Source organism: Nerophis lumbriciformis, linkage group LG26, assembly GCF_033978685.3.
Source record: "Nerophis lumbriciformis linkage group LG26, RoL_Nlum_v2.1, whole genome shotgun sequence".
Lineage (NCBI taxonomy): Eukaryota > Metazoa > Chordata > Actinopteri > Syngnathiformes > Syngnathidae > Nerophis > Nerophis lumbriciformis.
In genome coordinates this window covers 19,237,161-19,262,500 of record NC_084573.2, presented here as the reverse complement: position 1 = coordinate 19,262,500, position 25,340 = coordinate 19,237,161, and the positions used below count along the sequence as shown (strand labels likewise).

The following is a 25,340-nucleotide window of genomic DNA, read 5'->3' as shown; positions in this document are numbered from 1 at the left end:
TCATAGTTTTATTTTACGTGAATCATCAGTTTTATTAATTTATTGCAATATTTGGGGGCGATGTGGCTCAGATGGTAGAGCGGCCAACCAGAAACTTGAGGATTCCCTGTTCGAATTCAGCTTTCGCCATCCTAGTCACTGCCGTCATGCCCTGGTGTAAATGTAGCCTACATGTAGATCATGGGTTTCTCAAGTTAAAGCGCTTTGAGTCACTAGAGAAAAAGCGCAATATAAGTACAGTTCACTATACATATCCATCTATCCATTTTTCTACCGCTTGTCCAATTTTGTGTTTATTATCTAGATTTTAACTATAAAACACTTCAATTAGACTTCGATACATTATTAATGAACGAGCTACAGTGCTGTAAATAAACCACACATTGAAAACCAATTTGTTACATGTCTTACCGCAGTGTTTTTCAACCACTGTGCCGCGGCACACAAGTGTGCCGTGAGATACAGTCTGTGTGCCGTGGGAGATTTTCTAGTTTCACATATTTGGGTTAAAAACATTTTTTGCAAACCTGTAATTATAGTCTCCAAATTATGTGTTGTTGTTGTTGAGTGTCGGTGCTGTCTAGAGCTCGGCAGAGTAACCGTGTAATACTCTTCCATATCAGGAGGTGGCAGCCGGTAGCTAATTGCTTTGTAAATGCAGGTAAAAAGGTGTCTTATGCTTAAACCAAAAATAAACAAAAGGCGAGTGCCCCTAAGAAAAAGCATTGAAGCTTAGGGAATGCTATGCCAGTGACGTGCGGTGAGGTTGATGGCTGGTGAGGCACTGACTTCATCACAGTCAGATTTACAAACATATGAACCCTAAAGAGTATCTTATTCACCATTTGATTGGCAGCAGTTAACGGGTTATGTTTAAAAGCTCATACCAGCATTCTTCCCTGCTTGGCACTCAGCATAAGGGTTGGAATTGGGGGTTAAATCACCAAAAATTATTCCCGGGCGCGGCGCCGCTGCTGCCCACTGCTCCCCTCACCTCCCAGGGGGTGAACAAGGGGGTGGGTCAAATGCAGAGGACACATTTCATTACACCTAGTGTGTGTGTGACAATCATTGGTACTTTAACTTAACTTTAACTTTACACATACAAACTGTAGCACACAAAAAAGCACATTTAATAAAAAAAACGTTATTATGGTCTTACCTTTACTTTTAAATGAAGTCCATGCGCCGCTGTTGTGCTGGATTAATGCACCCCCTAACGGGAGTGTTATATCAACTAAAGCCCTCACTTAAACTTTCCACGTGCAAGATTGAATCTATTTAAAAAATTGTAACCGAGGGTTTATAAATGTTGCCTATACTGTATGAAACTACAAAATAGCAAACACGGAGGCTCCAGTTTACACAAGGACCACTTTATTTACCTTCTTTCAAAAACCTCCGCTCCACTCCAACGTGTCATCACTTCCGCCTTCAAAATAAGAGCTCAAGGCATATACTGTATAACAGCGCATAACAGGAACTAAACATCACAAAAAGGAAAGCCCATAAAAATAGGTTACAAAAGTTATTTAATAATAAGCCAAAAAGTGCAAAAACAATAATGTTTGTGTTGGAGGAGTTGTGAATTAGGTACACCTGCAGTCTGCAGGTGTACCTAATGTTGTGGCCCTGCAGTCATTCACAAGTCCTCCAAAACGAACATTATTGTTTTTGCACTTTTTGGCTTCTTATGAAATAACTTTTTTAAATAGATTCAATCTTGCACGTGGAAAGTTTAAGTGTGGGCTTTAGTTGATATAACACTCCCGTCAGGGGGTGCATTCTACGGCGGGGGTGCATTCTACGGCGGGGGTGCAGGAGGCGGGATTACTGCGAGCCTCAGCCAGTGCGTCTTTTGCAGCCGTTTTATGATCGCTCAGCACAAGAAATACGTTACACACATACAGTTGTTGACAAAATACACTGTACATTATATACCTCAGCTAACTAAACTATGGAAATGTATAATATAATTCATGTAGCAATACGGTCTCACTGCACAGCAGGCCAGCAGTTAGCCGAGTCCGCAATCCATGGTGAGGCACAACGCAGTGACGTGCCTCAACTGGCTGCTGTTCACCGCACCGTCTCTTCTCAGTATTTGAACGGCAAATGTGAAAATTCAGCAATTTTGAATAAAAATAATCTAAAACTGGTGAAGTTAAATGGAAAATAACTTTATAGTATAATCACTGGATACATATAACAATTTAATTAATTTTTTTTCTTTTTACATTTTTTTTCTTTCCATGATGGCACGTGAGGCCCCGCCTCACCTGCCTCCAGTGACTGCACGTCACTGGGCTATGCAGAACAAAACTAAAACTAAACTGGCTACAAAGTAAACAAAAACAGAATGCTGGACAACAGCAAAAACTTACTGTGGAGCAAAGACGGTGTCCACAATGTACATCCGAACATGACATGACAATCAACAATGTCCCCACAAAGAAGGATAAAAACAACTGAAATATTCTTGATTGCTAAAACAAAGTAGATGCGGGAAATATCGCTTAAAGGAAGACATGAAGCTGCTACAGGAAAATACCAAAAAAAGACAAAAAGCCACCAAAAAAGGAGTGCAAGACAAGAACTACAAGACTACACACAGGAAAACAGCAAAAAAAACCTCCAAATAAGTCACGGCATGATGTGACAGGTCGTGACAGTACACCTACTTTGAGACAAGAGCTATATTGATGCATGCTTGGTTATGCTTTAAAGTCATATCCAACAATTGCGACAATGACTTTTAACTGTCAACTGAGTTTATGATTCCTGCTGGTGGTGTGCCTCCGGATTTTTTTAACGCAAAAAATGTGCCTTGGCTCAAAAAAGGTTGAAAAACACTGTCTTACCGGACCTCTTCCTTATAGAATGCGGAATTACCGAGGGTCCCTGAAAGCAGCACAGCTGCCGGCTCCGTCGCCATAGCAACAGGTCGCTAACCAGCGCGGCGATACAACACTGGCCCACCAGGCTCCTTATAACTTTGTCATTCGGTCTTGTACTTTATTTTGCACATCGCAAGTATGCAAACAACTGAGAAAGAGCACGGAAACTTAAATGATTCTGGAAGTGAAGAAGCAGAAAACAGGTAACTTTGCAGTTGAATTCACTAAACATTGTTTTTAAATTATTTATATAGTTGCTTCTTAATGAAATGCAGCTTAAACAATGTGCATACCTACACCACATTTTGTCATTCACTTGATTTATTTGTATGTTCATTTATGAAAATCCAGTTAATTTGTATACCAATGTTGTGCAATATGAACACTTATTTTGTCACTGCTGCACATTCAGCGTGTCCAAGGAGGATGGCACTCATGTGGAGGTCAACGAGGAGAGCCCACCTCAAGGAGAAGAGCAAGATGGAGGGGTATGTTTGTGCTAATCATTTATTATTATTATTATTATTATTATCTGTAGTAGTAGCGGTGTATTGCTTTGTATTGTTTTTTTGTGTAGTATTTTGTTTATTATCATTCGTATTACTTTTTATTTTATTTTTGAACTTTGAATACAAAATTGGGATTTGATAGTGCTTTATTTATTTTTTAATATGATCTTCTTCTTTTTTTTTGTCCTGTCCAGCTACTCAGGCAAATCATATAGTTGATGTAGATGCCCATATTTGCTGTACAGATTTGATTTACAAAAGAGAAGTGTGGAATACTTCTCTTGTTGCCTTATTTGTATTTGACTCTATTAAATGGATTTATATTATTATTTGGAGCAGGAGGGGACAGAAAGAGATAAAAAGGAAGACACACACAAAAAAAAAAAATGCTGGGTTATTTTGATAACCCAATTTATGAGTTGCTAGTGTTGGGTTACATTTTGGAGTTATTTTTATGAAGAGCAACCCATTTTTGGGGTAATAAGTGTATTATTTTAACTAAATTTCTGGGGTTTTCAAAACTATGAACCATTTTTGGGTTGTTTTTCAATGAGTAACACATTTTTGGGTAAAAGACTTTTTTTTTTTTAATTAAAAAGGTACTTTTTTCTTGAAGGGAATTTTATTATGGATTAATCTCATTAACATTATTTACAATCACACATTTTATGTACATGAAAATATTTGAGCATGCTTTATAGCAATGGTCCTTTTTGTAGCTGCGGACCGGTCAACGCTTGAAAATTTGTCCCACGGACCGGGGGGGCGTTGGTATTATTATTATTATTATTATTTTTTTTTTTTCATAAAGAAATACAATCATGTGTGCTTACGGACTGTATCCCTGCAGACTGTATTGATCTATATTGATATATAATGTATATATTGTGTTTTTTATGTTGATTTAATTTAAAGAAAAAAGTTTTATTTTTTTATTTTTTATTTTTTTATTTTTTATTTCTTGTGCAGCCCGGTACCAATCGGTCCACGGACCGGTACCGGGCCGCGGCCCGGTGGTTGGGGACCACTGCTTTATAGGACTACTATGACCATACACGGCAATTATTGTATAAAAACATGTCACTAATATCTTGCTTTTGAGTATATTTTAATGGAATAAAAAATATTTTGATCAGTAGTTGGAAAGAAGTAGGAAAAACCAGCAGTAAAATGTATCATTTTTAACCAACTATTGGGTCAAGGAGCACTAAATTGCGCAACCCAACATTGTAGTGAGCATAAATCAGCTTTTGTGTTAAATAAATTCAACCCAATAGTTGGGTTATGAATCAACCAACATTGAGTTAGCATAACTCAACTTTTGGGTTAAATAATTCAACCCAATAGTTTGGTTGGGAATAACCCAACATGAAGTTATCATAACTCAACTTTTTGTTTAAATAGTTAAACGCAAAAGTTGGGTTGAAAAAATTAACCCAAAATGTTGAGGTAAAATAAGTCAAATAAGAGGTTCGTCGTTTTCTGAACCAGCAGTTGGGTTAAAATTTGGTTATTTTTTAACCCAACATTTTATAGCGTGCAGGGGGACAAAACAGACAACAACAACAACAAAATTGTATTATTATTATTATTACTATCAATATCTAAAAGTAGTCAAATTAATTGAGTCTACATTCTCATGTGTTTTCAAGACCTTCACTACATGTATTGAATGATCAAATAAGTGAATACACTCCATTAAAAAAAATGTTTTGGTTTATTTAAAAATAAAATAAAATGGTCAATACATATTTATGAACATTTAACATGTAAATATGTGAGATTACAGCCAATTTCCATCTCCAGTCTCTCAGCAAGTTGAAGTTAAAATGAAGACAAACCCTTTCAAAACATATTGTATTCAGATTCACAATAATAAAACCTAATTCCAAGGTTTGAGTGCCAAAGGTACAAGTGTAGACACTCATTGCCACAAATTGACCTTGCACATTACACACATTCATAAAACTATTAATAAAATACAAAGTTCATAACATACGTTTTAACACTTCCATTTTATGCCAGCAGCCTATAAACTATGATTACCAATTTTGACTTTCATCTAAACACCAAATATAATTCCGGTCGGAATTCCTACACAGATCAAAATCGGACACTTTTCTATGGAAGTTTAATTTGTGTCTTTCTTACAAAACTTTTTTTTTGGACATTGAATTAATGCAACTGAATTTTTAGCGTTTCAGTTTTGTGAACTGAATTTTTTTTTCACATCAAATTATTCAGACAATTTCATTGGATGAAAATGTATAGAACAAGTTTAAAATTCAGTGTAAAAAAAAAATCTATGTATAAAAATTCTGCGTTTAAAAAAAAATTCAGTGCAGAAAACTCAAGTGACTTCAAACTATTGGCTTCTGAGGCAGGATCACTTGCTTTAGTTCTAATTCACAGGAAGTAGGTCTCGAATTTTGAAGCAACGAATATTCTAAAAACATTTTTTACACTGACTTTGAAAACAAAATTTTTTCATACTGAAATTTAAAACACCGACTGAATTTTTAAACACACACATTTTACTAACACAATTTATTCAATGAGATTCTTAGCCTAATTAACCGTTCCCAAAGTTAAAACGCAAACATTTCAGTAACATTAATTCAGTGTAAAAAAAAAAAAAGCTTTTGTAATAAAGACATACATTAACCTCCATACATCAGTAATAAATTTTACATAGAGCTGTCTCCGTAGAATGATATTTTAGATGATTTTTTAGATTTTATTTTTAATGATTTTAGATCATTTTTCTCACTACTGTAATAAATCGTTCCAGGGACAATACTATAGTAATGAAACTACATGAGAATAGTCAGCTTGAAGATAAGTATAGAGCAGGGGTCGGGAACCTTTTTGGCTGAGAGCGCCATGAAAGCCAAAGATTTAAAAATGTATTTCCGTGAGAGCCATATTATATTTTTTAACACTGAATACAACTAAATGCATGCATTTTTAAGTAATACCAACATTTTTAGAGTACAATAAGTCTCTTATTCTTTTTAATAACATTGTTATTCTGAAGCTAACCAATAATATATAAAATACTTATTACCAATAATGCGACTTCTTGAACAGGTGCGGTAGAAAATGGATGAATAGATTAAAATCCAAGAGAATGTTTTATATTTTTAACATTATTTTTAACACTGTGATTACCAGTGGAATTATTCATTACTCATCATGTTAAGCAATGTCAGCTAAGATTTATCTGGGAGCCAGATGCAGTCATCAAAAGAGCCACATCTGGCTTTAGAGCCATAGGTTCCCTACCCCTGGTATAGAGCATATTGGGCTACCACAGGGATCGGCAACCCAAAATGTTGAAAGAGCCACATTGGACCAAAAATACAAAAAAAAAAAATCTGTCTGGAGCCGCAAAAAATTAAAAGCCTTATATAAGTGTTATAATGAAGGCAACACATGATGCAAGTGTCTATATTAGCTATACTAGCCTACTATCAAAGGTTGACGCAAATCTTTGTTGACAGAAATGTTGTATTTTAATTTTTATTCTACACATTTTTGCAACATTGGATGGAAATCATTAGTAAAATGGAGACTTCTCACATGATGAGATAACTTCTGGTAATTACTGGCTCAGAATTGCCAAAGGTATAGATGTGTGTGTCCAAGTTAAAGGAAACGGCAGGCTGTCTTCTTCTAATGGATTTATTACAATCTTTGCTAGCTGGGTACCGTTTGCTGTGGTCTGGAACAACATGGCACACAAACAACTATAAGAAATGCAGCCAATATTACATACAGATAATGTGTAATGCAAATATACATGAAATACACAGAGGACATAAGTAAAGTAAATTAAATGAGCTCAAATATACCTACAAACGAGGCATAATAATGCAATATGTACATACAGCTAGCCTAAATAGCATGTTAGCATCGATTAGCTTGCAGTCATGGATTGACCAAATATGCCTGATAAGCACTCCAGCAAATCAATAAAATCAACAAAGCTCACCTTTGTGCATTCACGCACAGCATAAAACGTTTGGTGGACAAAGAAGGAGTGGCGTAAAACACGTCTTTATGTGGCAGCCTCGGAGAAAGTTGTACATGTAAACAAACTACGATGAGTTCAAGGATCTCTGAAATTAGTAGGACAAAACGGTGCTTGCCAAATACTCTCATCAGTGATGCATGTTTAACATAAACAGTGGGATTTCTAACAATTAAGGTTTGTGTCATGTTTGTCCTCTGACAGAAACTATAGTAAAACAAAAACTTTTTTTTTTTTTTAATCTTTTTCATTTTTCACACATCTTTGAAAAAGCTCCAGGGAGCCACTAGGGCGGCGCTAAAGAGCCGCATGTGGTGTTGCTGACCCCTGGGCTATCACAATTTTCTTGCTACTCACTGTTGTCAGCTATTTAACAATACATTTAGTGTTAAGTCATGTTCAGTGGATGCTAAATCCATGCTGTTGTACACGGAATGGGGTTCAAAAGTACCAATTTGATACCAAGACGTAAAAATACATGGATACTTGATTTTTCAAGTATTGTCAGTAACAAATACTGTACAGTACTACACTTTTTTCTCGGTGAGCCACGTCAATTCCCGGAGTCTGCTCTGTAGACTGCCTGCTGTCTAAAAGAATGTATCACATTTAATTCAGTGGCCTTGTGGTTAGAGTGTCCGCCCTGAGATCGGTAGGTCGTGAGTTAAAACCCCGGCCAAGTCATACCAAAGACTATAAAAATGGGACCCATTACCTCCCTGCTTGGCACTCAGCATCAAGGGTTGGAATTGGGGGTTAAATCACCAAAATGATTCTCGAGCGCGGCCACCGCTGCTGCTTACTGCTCCCCTCACCTCCCAGGGGGTTGAACAAGAGGATGGGTCAAATGCAGAGGGTAATTTCACCACACCAAGTGTGTGTGTGTGACTATCAGTGGTAATATAACTTTATTTACTTTTTACCTGTCACGAATGCTGATTTGGCGCTTTCGGGTCGCCCTCGCTCGTAAACAAATTGTAGTGTAGCATAATGTAGGTGTAGTGTTACTCCACTTCACAACACACCTCATGCGCGCCGGAGAATAAGACGTAGCAGAAATGACCTGTGGTGCACTTGAACAACTTTGACGCTATATTTAGTGAGGTACTTCTTAAAAGTGAGAGGTGGATCCTGCAACATGCTTTGATTGGTAAACAAATACGAGCGGCCACGCAAGTATCTGCCGTGCGAGTGAGAGCAGAGATCCGCCACCACAAGCCCAGGGGAGTGTACATTACCACAGCTTGCATAAAACCTCCAGAAGCATGCTATGAGGGGCCGTTAGGGACATTATTCAGAATTACCTCTTACATACACTACTGAAATGCTCTCACACAAACAACTGAAATCTTTTTCTTTTATACACACTACTGAAACACTCTTATAAACACTACTGAAATGCTCTTACATACACAACTGAAATGCTCTCACATAAACAACTGAAATCTTTTTCTTTTATACACACTACTGAAACACTCTTATAAACACTACTGAAACACTCTTATAAACACTACTGAAATGCTCTTACATACACTACTGAAACACTCTTATAAACACTACTGAAACACTCTTACATACACTACTGAAACACTCTTATAAACACTACTGAAATGCTCTTACATACACTACTGAAACACTCTTATAAACACTACTGAAACACTCTTATAAACACTACTGAAACACTCTTATAAACACTACTGAAACGCTCTTACAAACACTACTGAAACACTCTTACAAACACTACTGAAACACTCTTACAAACACTACTGAAACACTCTTATAAACACTACTGAAACACTCTTACATACACTACTGAAACACTCTTATAAACACTACTGAAACACTCTTACATACACTACTGAAACACTCTTATAAACACTACTGAAACACTCTTATAAACACTACTGAAACATTCTTACATACACTACTGAAACACTCTTATAAACACTACTGAAACACTCTTATAAACACTACTGAAACATTCTTACATACACTACTGAAACACTCTTATAAACACTACTGAAACACTCTTATAAACACTACTGAAACATTCTTACATACACTACTGAAACACTCTTATAAACACTACTGAAATGTTTTTGTCTCACGCGCACACACACACACACACACACACACACACACACACCTGGAATTATTTTTCACTAGTATGTATAAACGGATTTCACCTGTGTGTGTGTGTGCTTTTTACACGTGCGTGTGAGAGACAACAATTTCAGTAGTATGTGTGCAAAGATGTATGCAAGCATTTTACCAGTGTGTGTAAGAGCATCTTACTAGTGTGTGTGAGCGATGTTGCATTCCGGTTCCGGTCACCAATAATCCCCGCCCCTTTTCAGACAAGTTTAGTTATTTATTTATTTTTATTATTTTTTTAAAGCCAAGTTGTGGACAAAATGTCTGCCGACAAGTATCTTAACTGAGGTGGGAGCTCCACTTCATAATTTGAGGGCTCCAGCTGAGAATATAAGAACACTTTCAATGCAACAAGGGTCGGGCTGCCGCCGTGTGTCGCCCCTGCAGGACGCGGCACCTGAGCGGCCACACAGGTGCCTTTCTCCTCCCGACAGCCAAGCAGCCTGGAGCAAATGTGACCTTGCGAGTTTACACCGCACACATGCAACGTTTCAGCTCATGGACATCGGGGCAAGCGGAGGAAAAGGTAATTAGACATTATTTATTTCTAAATGATTGTAGAATCACACGAAATGTAAGGCGACATGGCATTGTAGTGAGCTACAATGGTAACATGTCGAAATGTGAGTCACGTCGTGGTACGTCAGTAGCTGATCAAATACTAATGATAATGGATTACATTTATTTAGCGCTTTTCTATCGACTTGATAAGGGGTCCCCAAACTACGGCCCGCCAAAGTCCAACATCCGGCCCGCTGGAAAAAAATATTTTGTATTATTATTTTCAATCTGTCTTTTCTAATCCATATTTTGGTGTCCCCTAGCCGCTCAGGCAAATCATATTGTCTAAAAATGCTTTTCCCTGTATGACTTATATCGTCTTAGCTGTTTTCATGTGATCTGATTGTTACATTCTTATTTCAGAGTCACCACACAGCTGCATGACCATTTCAACAAAGACGGAATAAACAACCTCTGGATTCATGGAACTTCTCTGCACACAAATATATTAATTGGAATATTCAATAAATTTCACATAGAAACATTGTAATTATTATTTTCAACAGTGTGTTGAAAACAACCTTTTTTTGGCTCAGAAAGGTTCCTTATGTCTTATTATTCATATACTTTCAATACTTGTCGGCGTGTAATTCCAGACGTAGATGTAAACATTAATGAGACAACAATGAACATTTTTCAACAAGTGAACCCACTTGAAAATGATGGCAACTGTGGAATAGACATTTTCACTTCAATTCTGCACTTTATTCAGTGAACAACATGGGAATTATAAGGTTTGTTAAAATGTTGTCTTCACTTGTGCAGTGTATTCTGCAAATTAACATTTTGTTTAAACATTTTGTAAAAAAATAAATAAATAAGGAACCTGTTATACAGACCTGTACGAAGTTGCCCACTTTATTATTGCAAATATCAAAATAACACTGCAATATGTTTGTGCTGTAAACATTTATGTTTCTACCGTTGAGGTTTTTAAGTTATTTTAAAATACATGTTCTGACTAGTAATGTCATCCAGCCCCCATTATCACACACACTTTGTCAAAATCTCCCCAAACGTTTGTGATACACAATGTTTTTGTTTGTGATTATTGTATTTAGGTTTGGGGCTAGGTGTAAATATTACCACATTAATTTAAACTATAATTTTGGACCCAAAAAAATATTCAGCACAAACAAGCGGTAGAAAATGGATGGGATGGGCAATTGGGACAAGTTTGGGAAGATTTTGAGGAGGTGGGGGGGCTGGATGACATCACCAGTCAGAAAATCTATTTTGGAATAACAACAAATTTAACAGCACAAACACTTTTTTTTTACAGCACAAACCAATGGCAATGTTGTTTTAATATTTGCAATGGTAAGGGGTTTGTGCAATAAACTTAAGCCAGGTGTCATACAAGGCATATGTTCAGCTTATTTGTTTACATTTTAGCTGTCCAAACAAGTATATGTTAAAAGACAGTTTGGCAAGAATATAAAATGTGCCGTCAAAATAAATGTAAACATCCATGCCCATCCATCCATCCATTTTCTACCGCTTATTCCCTTCGGGGTCGCTGGAGCCTATCTCAGCTACAATCAGGCGGAGGGCGGGGTACACCCTGGACAAGTCTCCACCTCATCGCAGTAAACATCCATGTATCCATCCATTTTCTATCGCTTGTCCCTTTTTTGGGGTCGCGGGAGGTGCTGGAGCGTATCTCAGCTGCATTGGGGCGGAAGGCACTACACCCTGGACAAGACACCACCTCATCACAGGGCCAACAAAGAAAGACAGACAACATTCACACTCACATTCCTGGTTCAATCCCCACCTTCTACCAACCTTGTCACGTCCGTTGTGTCCTTGAGCAAGACACTTCACCCTTGCTCCTGATGGGTCGTGGTTAGGGCCTTGCATGGCAGCTCCCACTATCAGTGTGTGAATGTGTGTGTGAATGGGTTAATGTGGAAATAGTGTCAAAGCGCTTTGAGTACCTTGAAGGTAGAAAAGCGCTATACAAGTATAACCCTGTGAAGATGTCTCTGTCTCGGGTTCTTCTGGGACCACAGGAAAGGGCACAACGCTTTGGATCGGCGTTTTACAATTCTTTTAATTATATTCTCACACAAGTCTCTGTCGGCTTTTCAGCTCTCCTCCGCCTCACAATGTCTCTCTTTTCGGCTTTTCAGCTCTCTTCCGTGGCTTTTCAGCTGCTTTCCAGGTCCCCTCTCCCCTCATGGTCTCCGACGCTGCTTAATAAAGGAACAGGTGATTAGATAACTCGTTCCAGCTGAGTCATCCACTCACCTGTCTGCTGCTTCATGGCCGGCCTCCGCACACACCCCGCCCGCAGGGAACGCGTGAACCACGCCCCTCTCCACATGCCTCCACCGCCAGATTCGAGGCCGGGCAGTCGTCCGGCCGCGCTCACTCCCCCCCACCCCCTATAGCGGGCCGAGAGAGAAAATCGGCCACGGCCATCTGCGCGCCCGGCCTGTGGACCACCCGGAAGTTATAGGGCTGTAATGCCAGATACCACCGGGTGATCCGTACGTTGGCGTCCTTCATGCGGTGGAGCCACTGGAGAGGTTTGTGGTCTGAGCAGAGACTGAAGGCACGCCCCAACAGGTAGTAGCGGAGGGCCCCGACCGCCCACCGGATGGCAAGGCACTCCCTCTCCACCGTGCTGTACCTTGCCTCCTGGTCCGAGAGTTTCCGGCTGATATACAGCACGGGGCGGTCGACGTCCCCCACCCGCTGAGACAGCACCGCCCCCAGTCCCCGGCCCGACGCGTCCGCCTGCAGACAGAAAGGGATGTCAAAATTAGGCATGTGCAGCACCGGCTCCTCGCAGAGTGCTGTTTTTACCTTCTCAAACCCCCGCTGGCACTGCTCCGTCCACTGGACCAGTTCTGGAGCACCCTTTCGGGTGAGGTCAGTCAGTGGGCCGGTTAAGTCCGCAAACCGGGGAATGAACCGCCGGTAATAGCCCGCCAGTCCCAAAAACTGCCTTGGGGGGTGGACAGGCCGCGATTGCCGCTGTTTTGTCTACCTGCGGCCGTACCTGTCCCCCTCCCAAGTGGTACCCCAGATACTGTACCTCCCTCCGGCCAACCGCGCACTTCGCCGGGTTGGCGGTGAGCCCTGCCCGCCTCAGGGACTCTAGCCCCGCCCCCACCCGCCGCACGTGTTGTTCCCAGCTGCTACTCTGGATGATGACATCATCCAGGTAGGCAGCCGCGTTTGCAGCGTGGGGGCGCAGCACTCGGTCCATGAGACGCTGGAACGTGGCGGGCGCACCAAACAAGCCAAACGGAAGTGTCACAAATTGGTACAAACCGTCCGGAGTGCAAAAGGCCGTTTTTTCTCGGGACTCTGGTGACAAGGGAATCTGCCAGTAGCCCTTGGTCAAATCCAGTGTCGTGAAAAATTGAGCAGTGCCTAGCCGATCAAGGAGCTCGTCGACCCGAGGCATTGGGTACGCGTCAAACCGTGATTGTTCATTCACCCTGCGGTAATCCACACAGAACCGCACAGTCCCATCCATCTTCCCAACCAGAACAATGGGACTGCACCACGCGCTGTGGGATTCTTCTATCACCCCCAACTCAAGCATAGTTTTTAATTCCTCCCGAACTACTTTGCGCTTGTGTTCGGGAAGCCGATATGGCCGAGACCGCACCGTAACCCCCGGGCTGGTCTCAATATGATGTCGGATGAGATCCGTGCGACCGGGCCGCGAGGAGAACACATCAGAGAAGCGCCGCTGTAACTCAGCCACATCCGCCCTCTGCGCTGATGTGAGCTGGTCGTCACAGGACAGCCGGGGGGCCGGGCCAGAGCGCGGGACCTCCGGCCCCAACTCCTCCTCCTCCCCCACTACTGTCACCATGGAAAGAGGCTCCGCCTCTTTCCATGCCTTCAGCAGGTTCAAATGATAGATCTGGGTGTCTCCGCGTCGGTCCGAGCGCCGAACCTCATTATCGACATCACCCACTTGCCGTGCGACCTCAAAGGGTCCCTGCCACTTTGCAAGTAATTTGGAGTTTGAGGTTGGAAGTAATACAAGTACTTTTTCTCCCGGTGTGAATTTGCGTAGTTGGGTCCCCCTGTTATACGTGCGCCGCTGACGTTCTTGGGCATGGAGCAAATTCTCACGTGACAAGTGCCCCACCTTGTGGAGTTTTGCTCGCATGTCCATGACGTATTGAATTTCATTTTTGCTGGAGCTTGGACCCTCCTCCCAGCTTTCTTTAATGACGTCCAGCACTCCGCGAGGCCTCCGGCCGTACAACAACTCAAAAGGTGCAAAACCAACAGAGGCCTGGGGTACCTCCCGCATCGCAAATATTAGGGGGTCCAACCATTTATCCCAATTCTGTTTGTCCTCGTGCATAAACTTACGGATCATGGTTTTCAGCGTTTTATTTAATCTCTCCACCAGCCCATCCGTTTGCGGATGGTATACACTGGTGCGGATCGCTTTAATTCCCAGTAACCCGTAGAGTTCCTTTATCGTGCGTGACATAAAGGACGTGCCTTGGTCAGTCAGAATCTCTTTCGGGATTCCAACTCGGGAGATGACCTGGAACAGCGCTTGCGCAACACTCTTGGCAGAGATGGAGCGCAAAGGTACTGCTTCGGGATAACGCGTTGCATAATCCACCCACCAGGACTAACACAAAGCGGTATCCCCGTGTGCTCGGGTGGAATGGTCCGATGAGGTCCATCCCAATTCTTTCGAACGGGACCTCCATGAGCGGTAATGGGCGCAAGGGCGCCTTTGGGGTGCCCGCTGGGTTCACCAGCTGGCAGTCCGGGCAGGCAGCGCACCAACGGCGCACGTCTGCCCGGAGGCCTGGCCAATAGAATCGGACCATTACCCGATTAAGTGTTTTATCATACCCTAAGTGGCCAAACATGGGATTAAAATGCGCCGCCTGGAAAACCATTTCCCGGCGGTGTTTTGGCACCAACAACTGGGTGTGTTCCTCCCCGGTTTGAGTGTCACGGCCCACTCTGTATAATCTATCCCTAATAATTGAAAAATATGGGGAATACCCGCGCTTTCCCCGGGCGCACCAGCTGACCGTCAATATAATCCACCTGGTCCCAGGCCTCGCGCAAGGTTTCATCACGGGACTGCTCGAGGGGAAAGTCCTCGGTAGGTTGCCACCGGGGGGCCAGGGGGGCCTCCCGCGAAGCCCCCACCGGTTCCCGCTCGGCAGCACCGGATGAAGCCGCGTCGCCGCTGAGAACCGCGCGGATACTCCCCTCGCCTACTGTCCGTGAACGCAACCCCACACATTGTGTCACCAAATGGTTAAATCCCGGCCAATTCGTCCCTAGAATTACGGGGTGCATAAGTTGCGCGCTTACGGCAACCTTAACTTTATGCTTTTGTTCCTTATATATAATTTCCACTGGCACCATAGGGTACTCGTGCACATCCCCATGAATACACCTAATTTTCACCCGTGTCGCCTGCCTCAACGCCCCGAGCCAAACCAGGTTTTGGTGGATCATGGACTGTTTGCAGCCCGAATCCACCATCGCCCGATATGTACCCCCTTGTACCCTTACCGTCTCCCCCCGATCGGGGGCGGGTGCTGGAGGCCCGACAACCCGCAACACCTGCCCCACCTCCATCATGGAGCACTCCCGGCGCACGTGCCCGGGCCGTCCGCACCTCCAGCACACCGGGGTTTGAGGTGCCATCTGCGAGGGAAGCCCTCTCCCCGCAGCGTCGGTACCCTGCAATGCACAAATCACAGACATTTTATGACCCCGTGTTCCCCCCTTGTTGTCTGTCTCTGGGTGCGAGTTCTTTTTTTATGTTCGTGTGGTGAACCTGTTCGCTGGCTCCGGGTGGCTCAGGCTGGCTTGGTTGCCACTGCGGAGATTCTCCCCCCCCCCCAGAGCGGGGCGAGTCGTCGGCGGGGTGCTGGGGTGGGTCCCTTGGCCGTTTTAGTTGTTGTCTCCCGCTGTACCGCCAGGTGTTCCTCCGCCAGTTTCACCGCAGCTTTGACGTCCGGGGGGCTGTGGTACCGTACCCACGCGGAGGTCCTGGCCGGGATTGCCTCCACGAATCGCTCCAAGACGATGGCCTCCAGTGTTTTTGGGTCCAGTCCGTTTGGCTGGAGCCAACGGGTTGCTGCGTCTCTCAGTTGGAATGCCAGTACGAAGGGTCGGTCCCCTTGCCCCAACATCATGGCCCGGAACTTCCGGCGATGGTCTTCGGGGCTGCTGCCGACCCGATCTAGTATGGCACAGCGCAAGTTTGTATACTGCATGCGGGCGGACGCCGGGAGACTCACCGCCGCCAGCTGCGCCTCCCCCACCAGGAGCGGCAGGAGCTTCGCGCCCCATTCCTCCTCCGGCCACCTGCACGATGTCGCCGTGGCCTCAAAGACATCGAGGAATGTCTGGGGGTCCTCCCCCTCCACCATGCGTTTCATGGCGGACATTCCTCCTGCCGCCTCTGCTCTGTCCATTAACGCCTGCAGCACTTGTGTCTGCTGCCGGCTTGCCGTTGACACCTCGGCCAGCACTTGGCCCAGCGCCTCCAGCGGGGATGTTGTCGACATTCTCTGTGGTCCGTTTTGTTGGGCGCCACTGTGAAGATGTCTCTGTCTCGGGTTCTTCTGGGACCACAGGAAAGGGCACAACGCTTTGGATCGGCGTTTTACAATTCTTTTAATTATATTCTCACACAAGTCTCTGTCGGCTTTTCAGCTCTCCTCCGCCTCACAATGTCTCTCTTTTCGGCTTTTCAGCACTCTTCCGTAGCTTTTCAGCTCTCTTCCGTGGCTTTTCAGCTGCTTTCCAGGTCCCCTCTCCCCTCATGGTCTCCGACGCTGCTTAATAAAGGAACAGGTGATTAGATAACTTGTTCCAGCTGAGTCATCCACTCACCTGTCTGCTGCTTCATGGCCGGCCTCCGCACACACCCCGCCCGCAGGGAACGCGTGAACCACGCCCCTCTCCACAAACCCATTTACCATTTACCGGCCGAAAATGCATAATAAAGAAGGAAAAAAACATATATAAGTCGCACTGGAGTATAAGTCGCATTTTTTGGGGACATTTATTTGATAAAACCCAACAGCAAGAATAGACATTTGAAAGGCAATTTAAAATAAATAAAGAATAGTGAACAACAGGCTGAATAAGTGTACGTTATATGACGCATAAATAACCAACTGAGAACGTGCCTGGTATGTTAACGTAACATATTATGGTAAGAGTCATTCAAATAACTATAACATATAGAACATGCTATACGTTTACCAAACAATCTGTCACTCCTAATCGCTAAATCCCATGAAATTTTATAGGTCTAGTCTCTTACGTGAATGAGATAAATAATATTATTTGATATTTTATGCTAATGTGTTAATAATTTCACACATAAGTCGCTCCTGAGTATAAGTCGCACCCCCGGCCAAACTATGAAAAAAACAGCGATTTATAATCCGAAAAATACAGTACAACATGTGTCTGGGCCGGTACGCTGTTTGTATGGTGAAAAAGCGGACGCGTCGACAGGTTGTAGAGGACGCTAAAAGCAGTGCCATGACGGCACGCCCTTAATATTGTTGTCCGGGTGAAAATCGGGAGAAATTCGGTAGAATGGTTGCCCCGGGAGATTTTCGGGAGGGGCACTGAAGTGTTATTTTGATATTTGCAATAATAAAGTGGGCAGCTTCATACAGGTCGTATAACAGGTTCCTTATTTATTTATTTTTTACAAAATGTTTAATCAAAATGTTAATTTGCAGAATACACTGCACAAGTGAAGAAAACATTTTAACAAACCTTATAATTCCCATGTTCACTGAATAAAGTGCAGAATTGAAGTGAAAATGTCTATTCCATAGTTGCCATCATTTTCAAGTGGGTTCACTTGTTGAAAAATGTTCATGTTTGTCTCATTAATGTTTACATCTATGTCTAGAATTACACACCGACAAGTATTGAAAGTATATGAATAATAAGACATAAGGAACCTTTCTGAGCCAAAAAAGGTTGTTTTCAACACACTGTTGAAAATAATAATCACAATGTTTCTATGTGAAATTTATTGAATATTCCAATTAATATATTTGTGTGCAGAGAAGTTCCATGAATCCAGAGGTTGTTTATTCCGTCTTTGTTGAAATGGTCATGCAGCTGTGTGGTGACTCTGAAATAAGAATGTAACAATCAGATCACATGAAAACAGCTAAGACGATATAAGTCATACAGGGAAAAGCATTTTTAGACAATATGATTTGCCTGAGCGGCTAGGGGACACCAAAATATGGATTAGAAAAGACAGATTGAAAATAATAATACAAAATATTTTTTTCCAGCGGGCCGGATGTTGTACTTTGGCGGGCCGTAACCGGCCCGCGGGCCGTAGTTTGGGGACCCCTTATCAAGTCGATAGAAAAGCGCTAAATAAATGTAATCCATTATCATTAGTATTTGATCAGCTACTGACGTACCACGACGTGACTCACATTTCGACATGTTACCATTGTAGCTCACTACAATGCCATGTCGCCTTACATTTCGTGTGATTCTACAATCATTTAGAAATAAATAATGTCTAATTACCTTTTCCTCCACTTGATGTCCATGAGCTGAAACGTTGCATGTGTGCGGTGTAAACTCGCATGGTCACATTTGCTCCAGGCTGCTTGGCTGTCGGGAGGAGAAAGGCACCTGTGTGGCCGCTCAGGTGCCGCGTCCTGCAGGGGCGACACACGGCGGCAGCCCAACCCTTGTTGCATTGAAAGTGTTCTTATATTCTCAGCTGGAGCCCTCAAATTATGAAGTGGAGCTCCCACCTCGGTTAAGCTACTTGTCGGCAGACATTTTGTCCACAAATTGGCTTTAAAAAAAACAAAACAAAACAAAAAAAACTTGTCTGAAAAGTGTAATATTCATAGCCAATGAAGACCCTATGTTGGATGAGTGGCATTTTAATCAGGCATCTGTTTAGGCAACTACATGCTCAAAGCAGCCCGGTAGGGGTCCTGGCTTGGATTGCGGAAGTAAGGTTAGAGACACATAACTAACGGTAGAGAAGTTGGAGGTAGATGACCTGTTGGAATAAAAACACAACTCAAAGCCTGAAGAAATCGTCCTGCAGTTTATTCCATACATGGAAATATTACATGGTGTCAGAATAGAGGAGCAGAACCGACACTAACATGGAACCGACAGGAGTGCCGTCGCCCCGCATGGATTGGGACTCTCTCGATTTACCAGGAGAATGGAGAAAGTTCAAGCAGCATGTTGGACTGATGTTTTCCCGCCCGCTACAAAGCAAAGGTGAAGCGGAAAGATGCAGCTATTTACTCCTGTGGGTAGGAGAGAAAGGGCGGGACATTTTTAATACGTGGGTCCTGACTGCGGAGGAAGTGAATGTACTGACAGGGTACTACGACCGTTTTGAAGCATATGTAACACCCAAAAAGAACACAATATTTGCTAGGTATAGGTTCCAGGAAAGAGTGCAGGGACCTAGTGAATCATTTGAGCAATTTGTGACCGGATTGAAGCTGCTAGCAAAGGATTGTGATTATGCGAACAGGGATGAGATGGTCAGAGACCGCGTTGTGTTTGGCATACATTCAGCTAAAGTGAGAGAAAAGCTCTTAAACGTTGGATCCGAGTTAACGCTAGACAAAGCCATAGATATAGCTAAATCACACGAGCTAACCCAGACGCAGACTAAGGCTCTCAGCGGAGTCACCAGTAGCCCGCGTGAACAGCAGCTAGTACATGCAGTACACTGGTGCGCATCAAACGGTGCCGCAGAGAAAGCGGAAAACATGCGAGTGAGTGATAGAGGCGCAAAACGGACAAGGAACTGTGGCTACTGTGGTAATAAATGGCATAGGAACTTAGACGACTGCCCAGCTAAAGGAAGACAGTGTGCTAAATGCTCAAAACTAAATCATTTTAGTGCCGTTTGTAAATCTAGCCAGTACACCAGGAAGACAGTGCATGAAGTAAGCCAGAGCCCTGAGTCAGATACAGACGAATTCTTTGTAGATGCAGTGCAGAGAGAGCGCGTTGCAGAAGTAGAGCAGGCTTTTGCATGTATTGAAATGGGCAAGCAGGGAACAGAGCTGAGGTTTAAGTTAGATACTGGGGCCCAGGTGAACATAATTCCTCTGAGAGAGTACCGCAGCCTGAAACAGGAGTCTAAGCTTCAACCCACCACGCGCAGACTGACAGGCTATGGGGGAGAACAGCTAAAAGTAAAAGGCACATGCACAATAAATTGCAAATATAAAGCATGCTGCATGATGTTGGACTTTTACATCGTAGAAACGCAAGCGCCCCCTGTGCTAGGTCTACAAGCATGCCTGGACATGGATCTCATCAAGTTAGTGCTGTCAGTCACTGCGCCGCCGCCGCCATTTGGACTCATCTCAGCACAGGACGAATTTCAGCGGAAAATAGACGAAACCTATGAGGGCCTTGACGGCGTACTCGCAATCGTTGACGACATCCTCATTTACGGAGCGACCAGGGAGGAGCATGACAGAAGGCTCCGTACTATGCTGCAGAGGTCACGGGAGAGAGGAGTCCGGCTCAAGAGCACCGTCGGAGCCACTGAAGTAAGTTATTTCGGGCATCGGCTCTCAGCAGACGGTCTCAAGCCAGATCCAGAGAAAGTATCCGCCATCAAGAACATGGAGCCGCCAAAGAACCGGGCAGAGCTAGAGACTGTGCTAGGCATGGCCAACTACCTGGCCAAGTTCGCCCCCTGCCTCTCCGAGGTGAACGCACCCATGCGACAGCTGCTGAAGCAATCCAGCGAGTTCCTGTGGGACAAACAACAGGACGCAGCGTTCCAGAAGATGAAAGACGTGCTCACCATAGAACCGGGCCCAGTCTTGGCCTATTTCGATCCGGAGAAACCTCTCAGTCTACAGGTGGATTCTTCGAAGTACGGGCTCGGAGCCGTGCTGCTCCAAGAGGGCAGACCCATCAGCTATGCGTCCAAATCCCTTACAGACAGTGAGATCAACTATGCGCAAATAGAGAAAGAAATGTACGCAATACTCTTTGGCTTCAAACGTTTCCACCAATACGCCTACGGACGCCACGTCCTGGTGGAATCGGACCACAAGCCACTCGAGTCGATTCTGAAGAAGCCCCTTGCTGCAGCCCCTCCGAGGCTACAACGTATGATACTCCAGCTCCAAAAGTATAGCTTCACAATCGAACACCGTCCTGGGAAGGACATCCCGGTCGCCGACACACTCTCCAGAAAATCCCTAATCTCCCACGGCAACGACAACCTTAGTGAAGGAATGGACTGGCAGGTGCACATCGTGTACCACAGCTTGCCGGTGAGTGACCGTAAACTGAAAGAGATTGCAGCAGCTACAGAGAATGACACACAGTTCAGGCAGCTGAGCCAGGTGATACTGGACGGATGGCCGGAGAAAAGAAAACAATGTTCCCAGAGTGTGTCTGCGTTCTGGAACCACCGGGACGAGCTGTCAAAAACGAATGGAATTATTTTCAAGGGAGAGAAGATCGTCATTCCAGCCAGCCTCAGAGAGGAGATGCTATCAAAAATCCATGCTGGACATATGGGAATGGAGAAATGCAAACATAGAGCCAGGGACATCATGTTCTGGCCAGGGATGAGCAAAGACATAGAGGTCATTGTGGAGCAATGCTCTGTCTGCCAAGAACGACGCCCAGCAAATGCCAAGGAACCCATGATACCACACCGGATCCCGGACCGGCCCTGGCAAGTAGTTGGAACGGATCTCTTCATGTGGAACAACCAGGACTACCTGGTAACTGTCGACTATTACAGTCGTTTCTTTGAACTAGACAAACTCACCAGCACCACGTCAACCGCAGTCATTCACAAGCTCAAGGCAAGTTTCGCCAGACACGGCATCCCAGAAACATTGGTCTCAGATAACGGCCCCCAGTATACGTCCAAGGAGTTTGAGTCCTTCACAAAGTCATGGGAGTTCAGGCACGTCACATCAAGCCCATTTTTCCCACAGAGTAATGGCCTCTCAGAGAAATCAGTACAGACCGCCAAAGCTCTCATGGACAAAGCCAAAGCTGATGGACGGGACCCATACATCAGTCTTTTAGAATATCGAAACACACCAGTCGACAATTTCAAATCACCAGCACAGTTGCTGATGAGCCGCAGGCTACGCTCCGTCCTGCCAATCACCGACCAGCAGTTGCAACCAGAGATCGTCAGTCACCAAGAGGCACATGCAACGAGAGTACAGAGACAACAGCATCAAAAGAGATACTTCGACAGGTCAAGCAGGCCACTACCACCACTACACAGTGGAGAGCCCATCAGACTCCAGGAACAGGGGCACTGGAAGCCAGCAGTGGTCGTGCAGCCTGCTAACACCGAACGATCATACATCATCCGCACTCCAGAGGGACAGGTGTATCGCCGTAACCAGAGACACCTCCGAAGCACCAAGGTACACCACTCTCACCCACCTGAACCGACCCCATACTCACCTGACGACAACACACCGGAAGAAAACCACGCACCTTTCACACGCACAAGCGAAGCAATGGACTTGCCTGCTTCGCATGCACCAGAACTGCCATCTGATTCGGAAGCAGAGGCTTCATACCGCACCAGGTCAGGCAGAGAGGTAAAGCCTCGAGCCATTTTGGACCTATGAATTGTAAAGGGTGTACGCCGAACGCTGCCCTGAAAAAAAAAAAAGAAAAGAAAAAACGAATGTAACCTTATATGTGTAAACTGAAACCGTCATATTTATCGGTGATTCTGATTATTGTTGTGAATTTACAGTCAAGACTTTTCACAAATGTGTTTGATATTTTCATACGATATTTTCTATTACAGTGCAATGCATACTGCATATGGGTTCACTACTGCGCTAAAATGTTAAATGATGCATTCTGGTATTGAGACATGTTAGGCCGATACCTGTGTAAGTTCTACAATACGTTCCAGTCTTTTTATAGTACCGTTTTGCACTAACCAGGTACCTCACACAGAATCTGTCTATTGTGCCATGTTTATTCATTTAATATTTGTTCCCAGTTTACTAACCTGATATGATGCTATTTTATGCATACATGGTACAGGCAGCACTTTACTATTTAGTTTTGTTTGTTTCCATAAAAAGGGGGATGTAATATTCATAGCCAATGAAGACCCTATGTTGGATGAGTGGCATTTTAATCAGGCATCTGTTTAGGCAACTACATGCTCAAAGCAGCCCGGTAGGGGTCCTGGCTTGGATTGCGGAAGTAAGGTTAGAGACACATAACTAACGGTAGAGAAGTTGGAGGTAAATGACCTGTTGGAATAAAAACACAACTCAAAGCCTGAAGAAATCGTCCTGCAGTTTATTCCATACATGGAAATATTACAAAAAGGGGCGGGGATTATTGGTGACAGGTGTTGTGCCGGAAAACGCACCCCTGCCATAATATGCACCCCCTGACACGGGAGCGCGCTTACGTCACTCGGTTGCATCACTCGTCTCGAAAAGTATATCTAACTCGGCTGTTGGCTGAAATCGCCTCTTTTAAATCGCCTCTTTTGGCATAAAAAAGTACATAAAGTGAAATAATTCAAGTTTTCTTTACTTGTGCTATACTTGTGGATTAATTAAAAATTGTGAGCCTTTAATGATTTCGCCATCATAAGTGGCTGAAATCGCCTCTTTCGGCATAATAAAGTACATAAAGTGAAGTTATCCTTACTTGTGGATGGATTCCAAATTGTGAGCATTTAATGATTTCGCCGTCATTAGATCAGATAAGGCGAAAACAATAACCAATTAATATTGGAATATTTGCTGCACTGAAAATGTAGTATTGTCTACCAATTGACAGCTATACTGTAAAGAATATGTACACCAAAGTAAACCTCTATATGTACTTTTTTAGAGACATCAAGAAGAACGAATGTTTGCTGCTTCATTCGACGTGTTGTACGTCGTGATCCAATACTCGTATTTTAAAAATATGACATTTTCTTTAACTTTAAGGAGCTCATGGGTGGATGGATGAATAAATAAATAAATGAATGCATCTGATATCTACCTTTGATTTGGTTTTAGAAGTTTCAAATTGAACATTCACAAATAACGTTACCAAAAGTACCCGAAGTACCAGAGGCGGAGTTATGGGGGGGTGCATTTCCCACCTGCCACAGAATGCACCCCCCATCTATCTCTGGCTAGGAAAGTCCTAGAGACATGAAACTCACCCTGGTTACTCATCATATCCCCCCCGGTATACATTGAAAACCATGTGATGATCGGACTACCAGAAGTGGAGTTATGGGGGGGGTGCATTTCCCACCTGCCATAAAATGCACCCCCCATCTATCTCTGGTTAGGAAGGTCATAGAGACATGAAACTCACACTGGTTACTCATCATAGCTCCCCGGGTATACACTGAAAACCATGTGAAAATTGGACTACCAGAACTGGAGTTATGGGGGGGGGGGGTGCATTTCCCACCTGCCACAGAATGCACCCCCCATCTATCTCTGGCTAGGAAGGTCCTAGAGACATGAAACTCACCCTGGTTACTCATCATAGCCCCCCCGGTATACAGTGAGAACCATGTGAAAATTGGACCTCCAGAGGTGGAGTTATTTGCATTTTCAGGCAGGACGTTCAGGCCAGCTGCCTGAGAATGCACCCCCTATGTTTTTCTTGGTATGTACAGTGTCCCCAGCTCTTGGTACATGGGACTTCTCTAACAAAGTTTACCTCACAATAGAGATAAAGTCCCTGTCACACCAAACATCATAAATACATCGGTATTACGATAATATAATCTGAAACCAGTCTTGTAATTAAATAGGTTTTTTCAGGTCAGAGGAGAAGAAATATAATTTCTTATCAAACAAGGTATAATGCAATTTATTTTAATACAAACAAATAACAAAATCCACCAATAGTTAAATAATTTATATATACAATATTCAAAGTCAAACGTCAAATAAAGTGAACACAAAGACAATCAATAAATCAATCAATCAATCAATGTTTATTTATATAGCCCTAAATCACAAGTGTCTCAAAGGGCTGCACAAGCCACAACGACATCCTCGGTACAGAGCCCACATAAGGGCAAGGAAAACTCACCCCAGTGGGACGTCGATGTGAATGACTATGAGAAACCTTGGAGAGGACCGCATATGTGGGTAACCCCCCCCCTCTAGGGGAGACCGAAAGCAATGG

At 43.7% G+C, this 25,340-nt stretch overlaps 1 protein-coding gene across 2 annotated transcripts in view; it reads left to right on the top strand.

The window, feature by feature from the left end:
- The first annotated feature begins 2,965 nt into the window (after positions 1-2,965).
- The window catches only part of drc1 (dynein regulatory complex subunit 1 homolog (Chlamydomonas)), a 50,266-nt gene continuing 27,891 nt past the window's right edge, over positions 2,966-25,340 (top strand). For both annotated transcript variants that reach the window (XM_061987268.2, XM_061987267.2), the window contains exons 1-2: positions 2,966-3,100; positions 3,310-3,385. In XM_061987268.2, the coding sequence (XP_061843252.1) occupies positions 3,036-3,100; positions 3,310-3,385 (141 nt within the window). In that variant the 5' untranslated portion in view covers positions 2,966-3,035. The remainder of the gene's footprint in view (positions 3,101-3,309; positions 3,386-25,340) is intronic.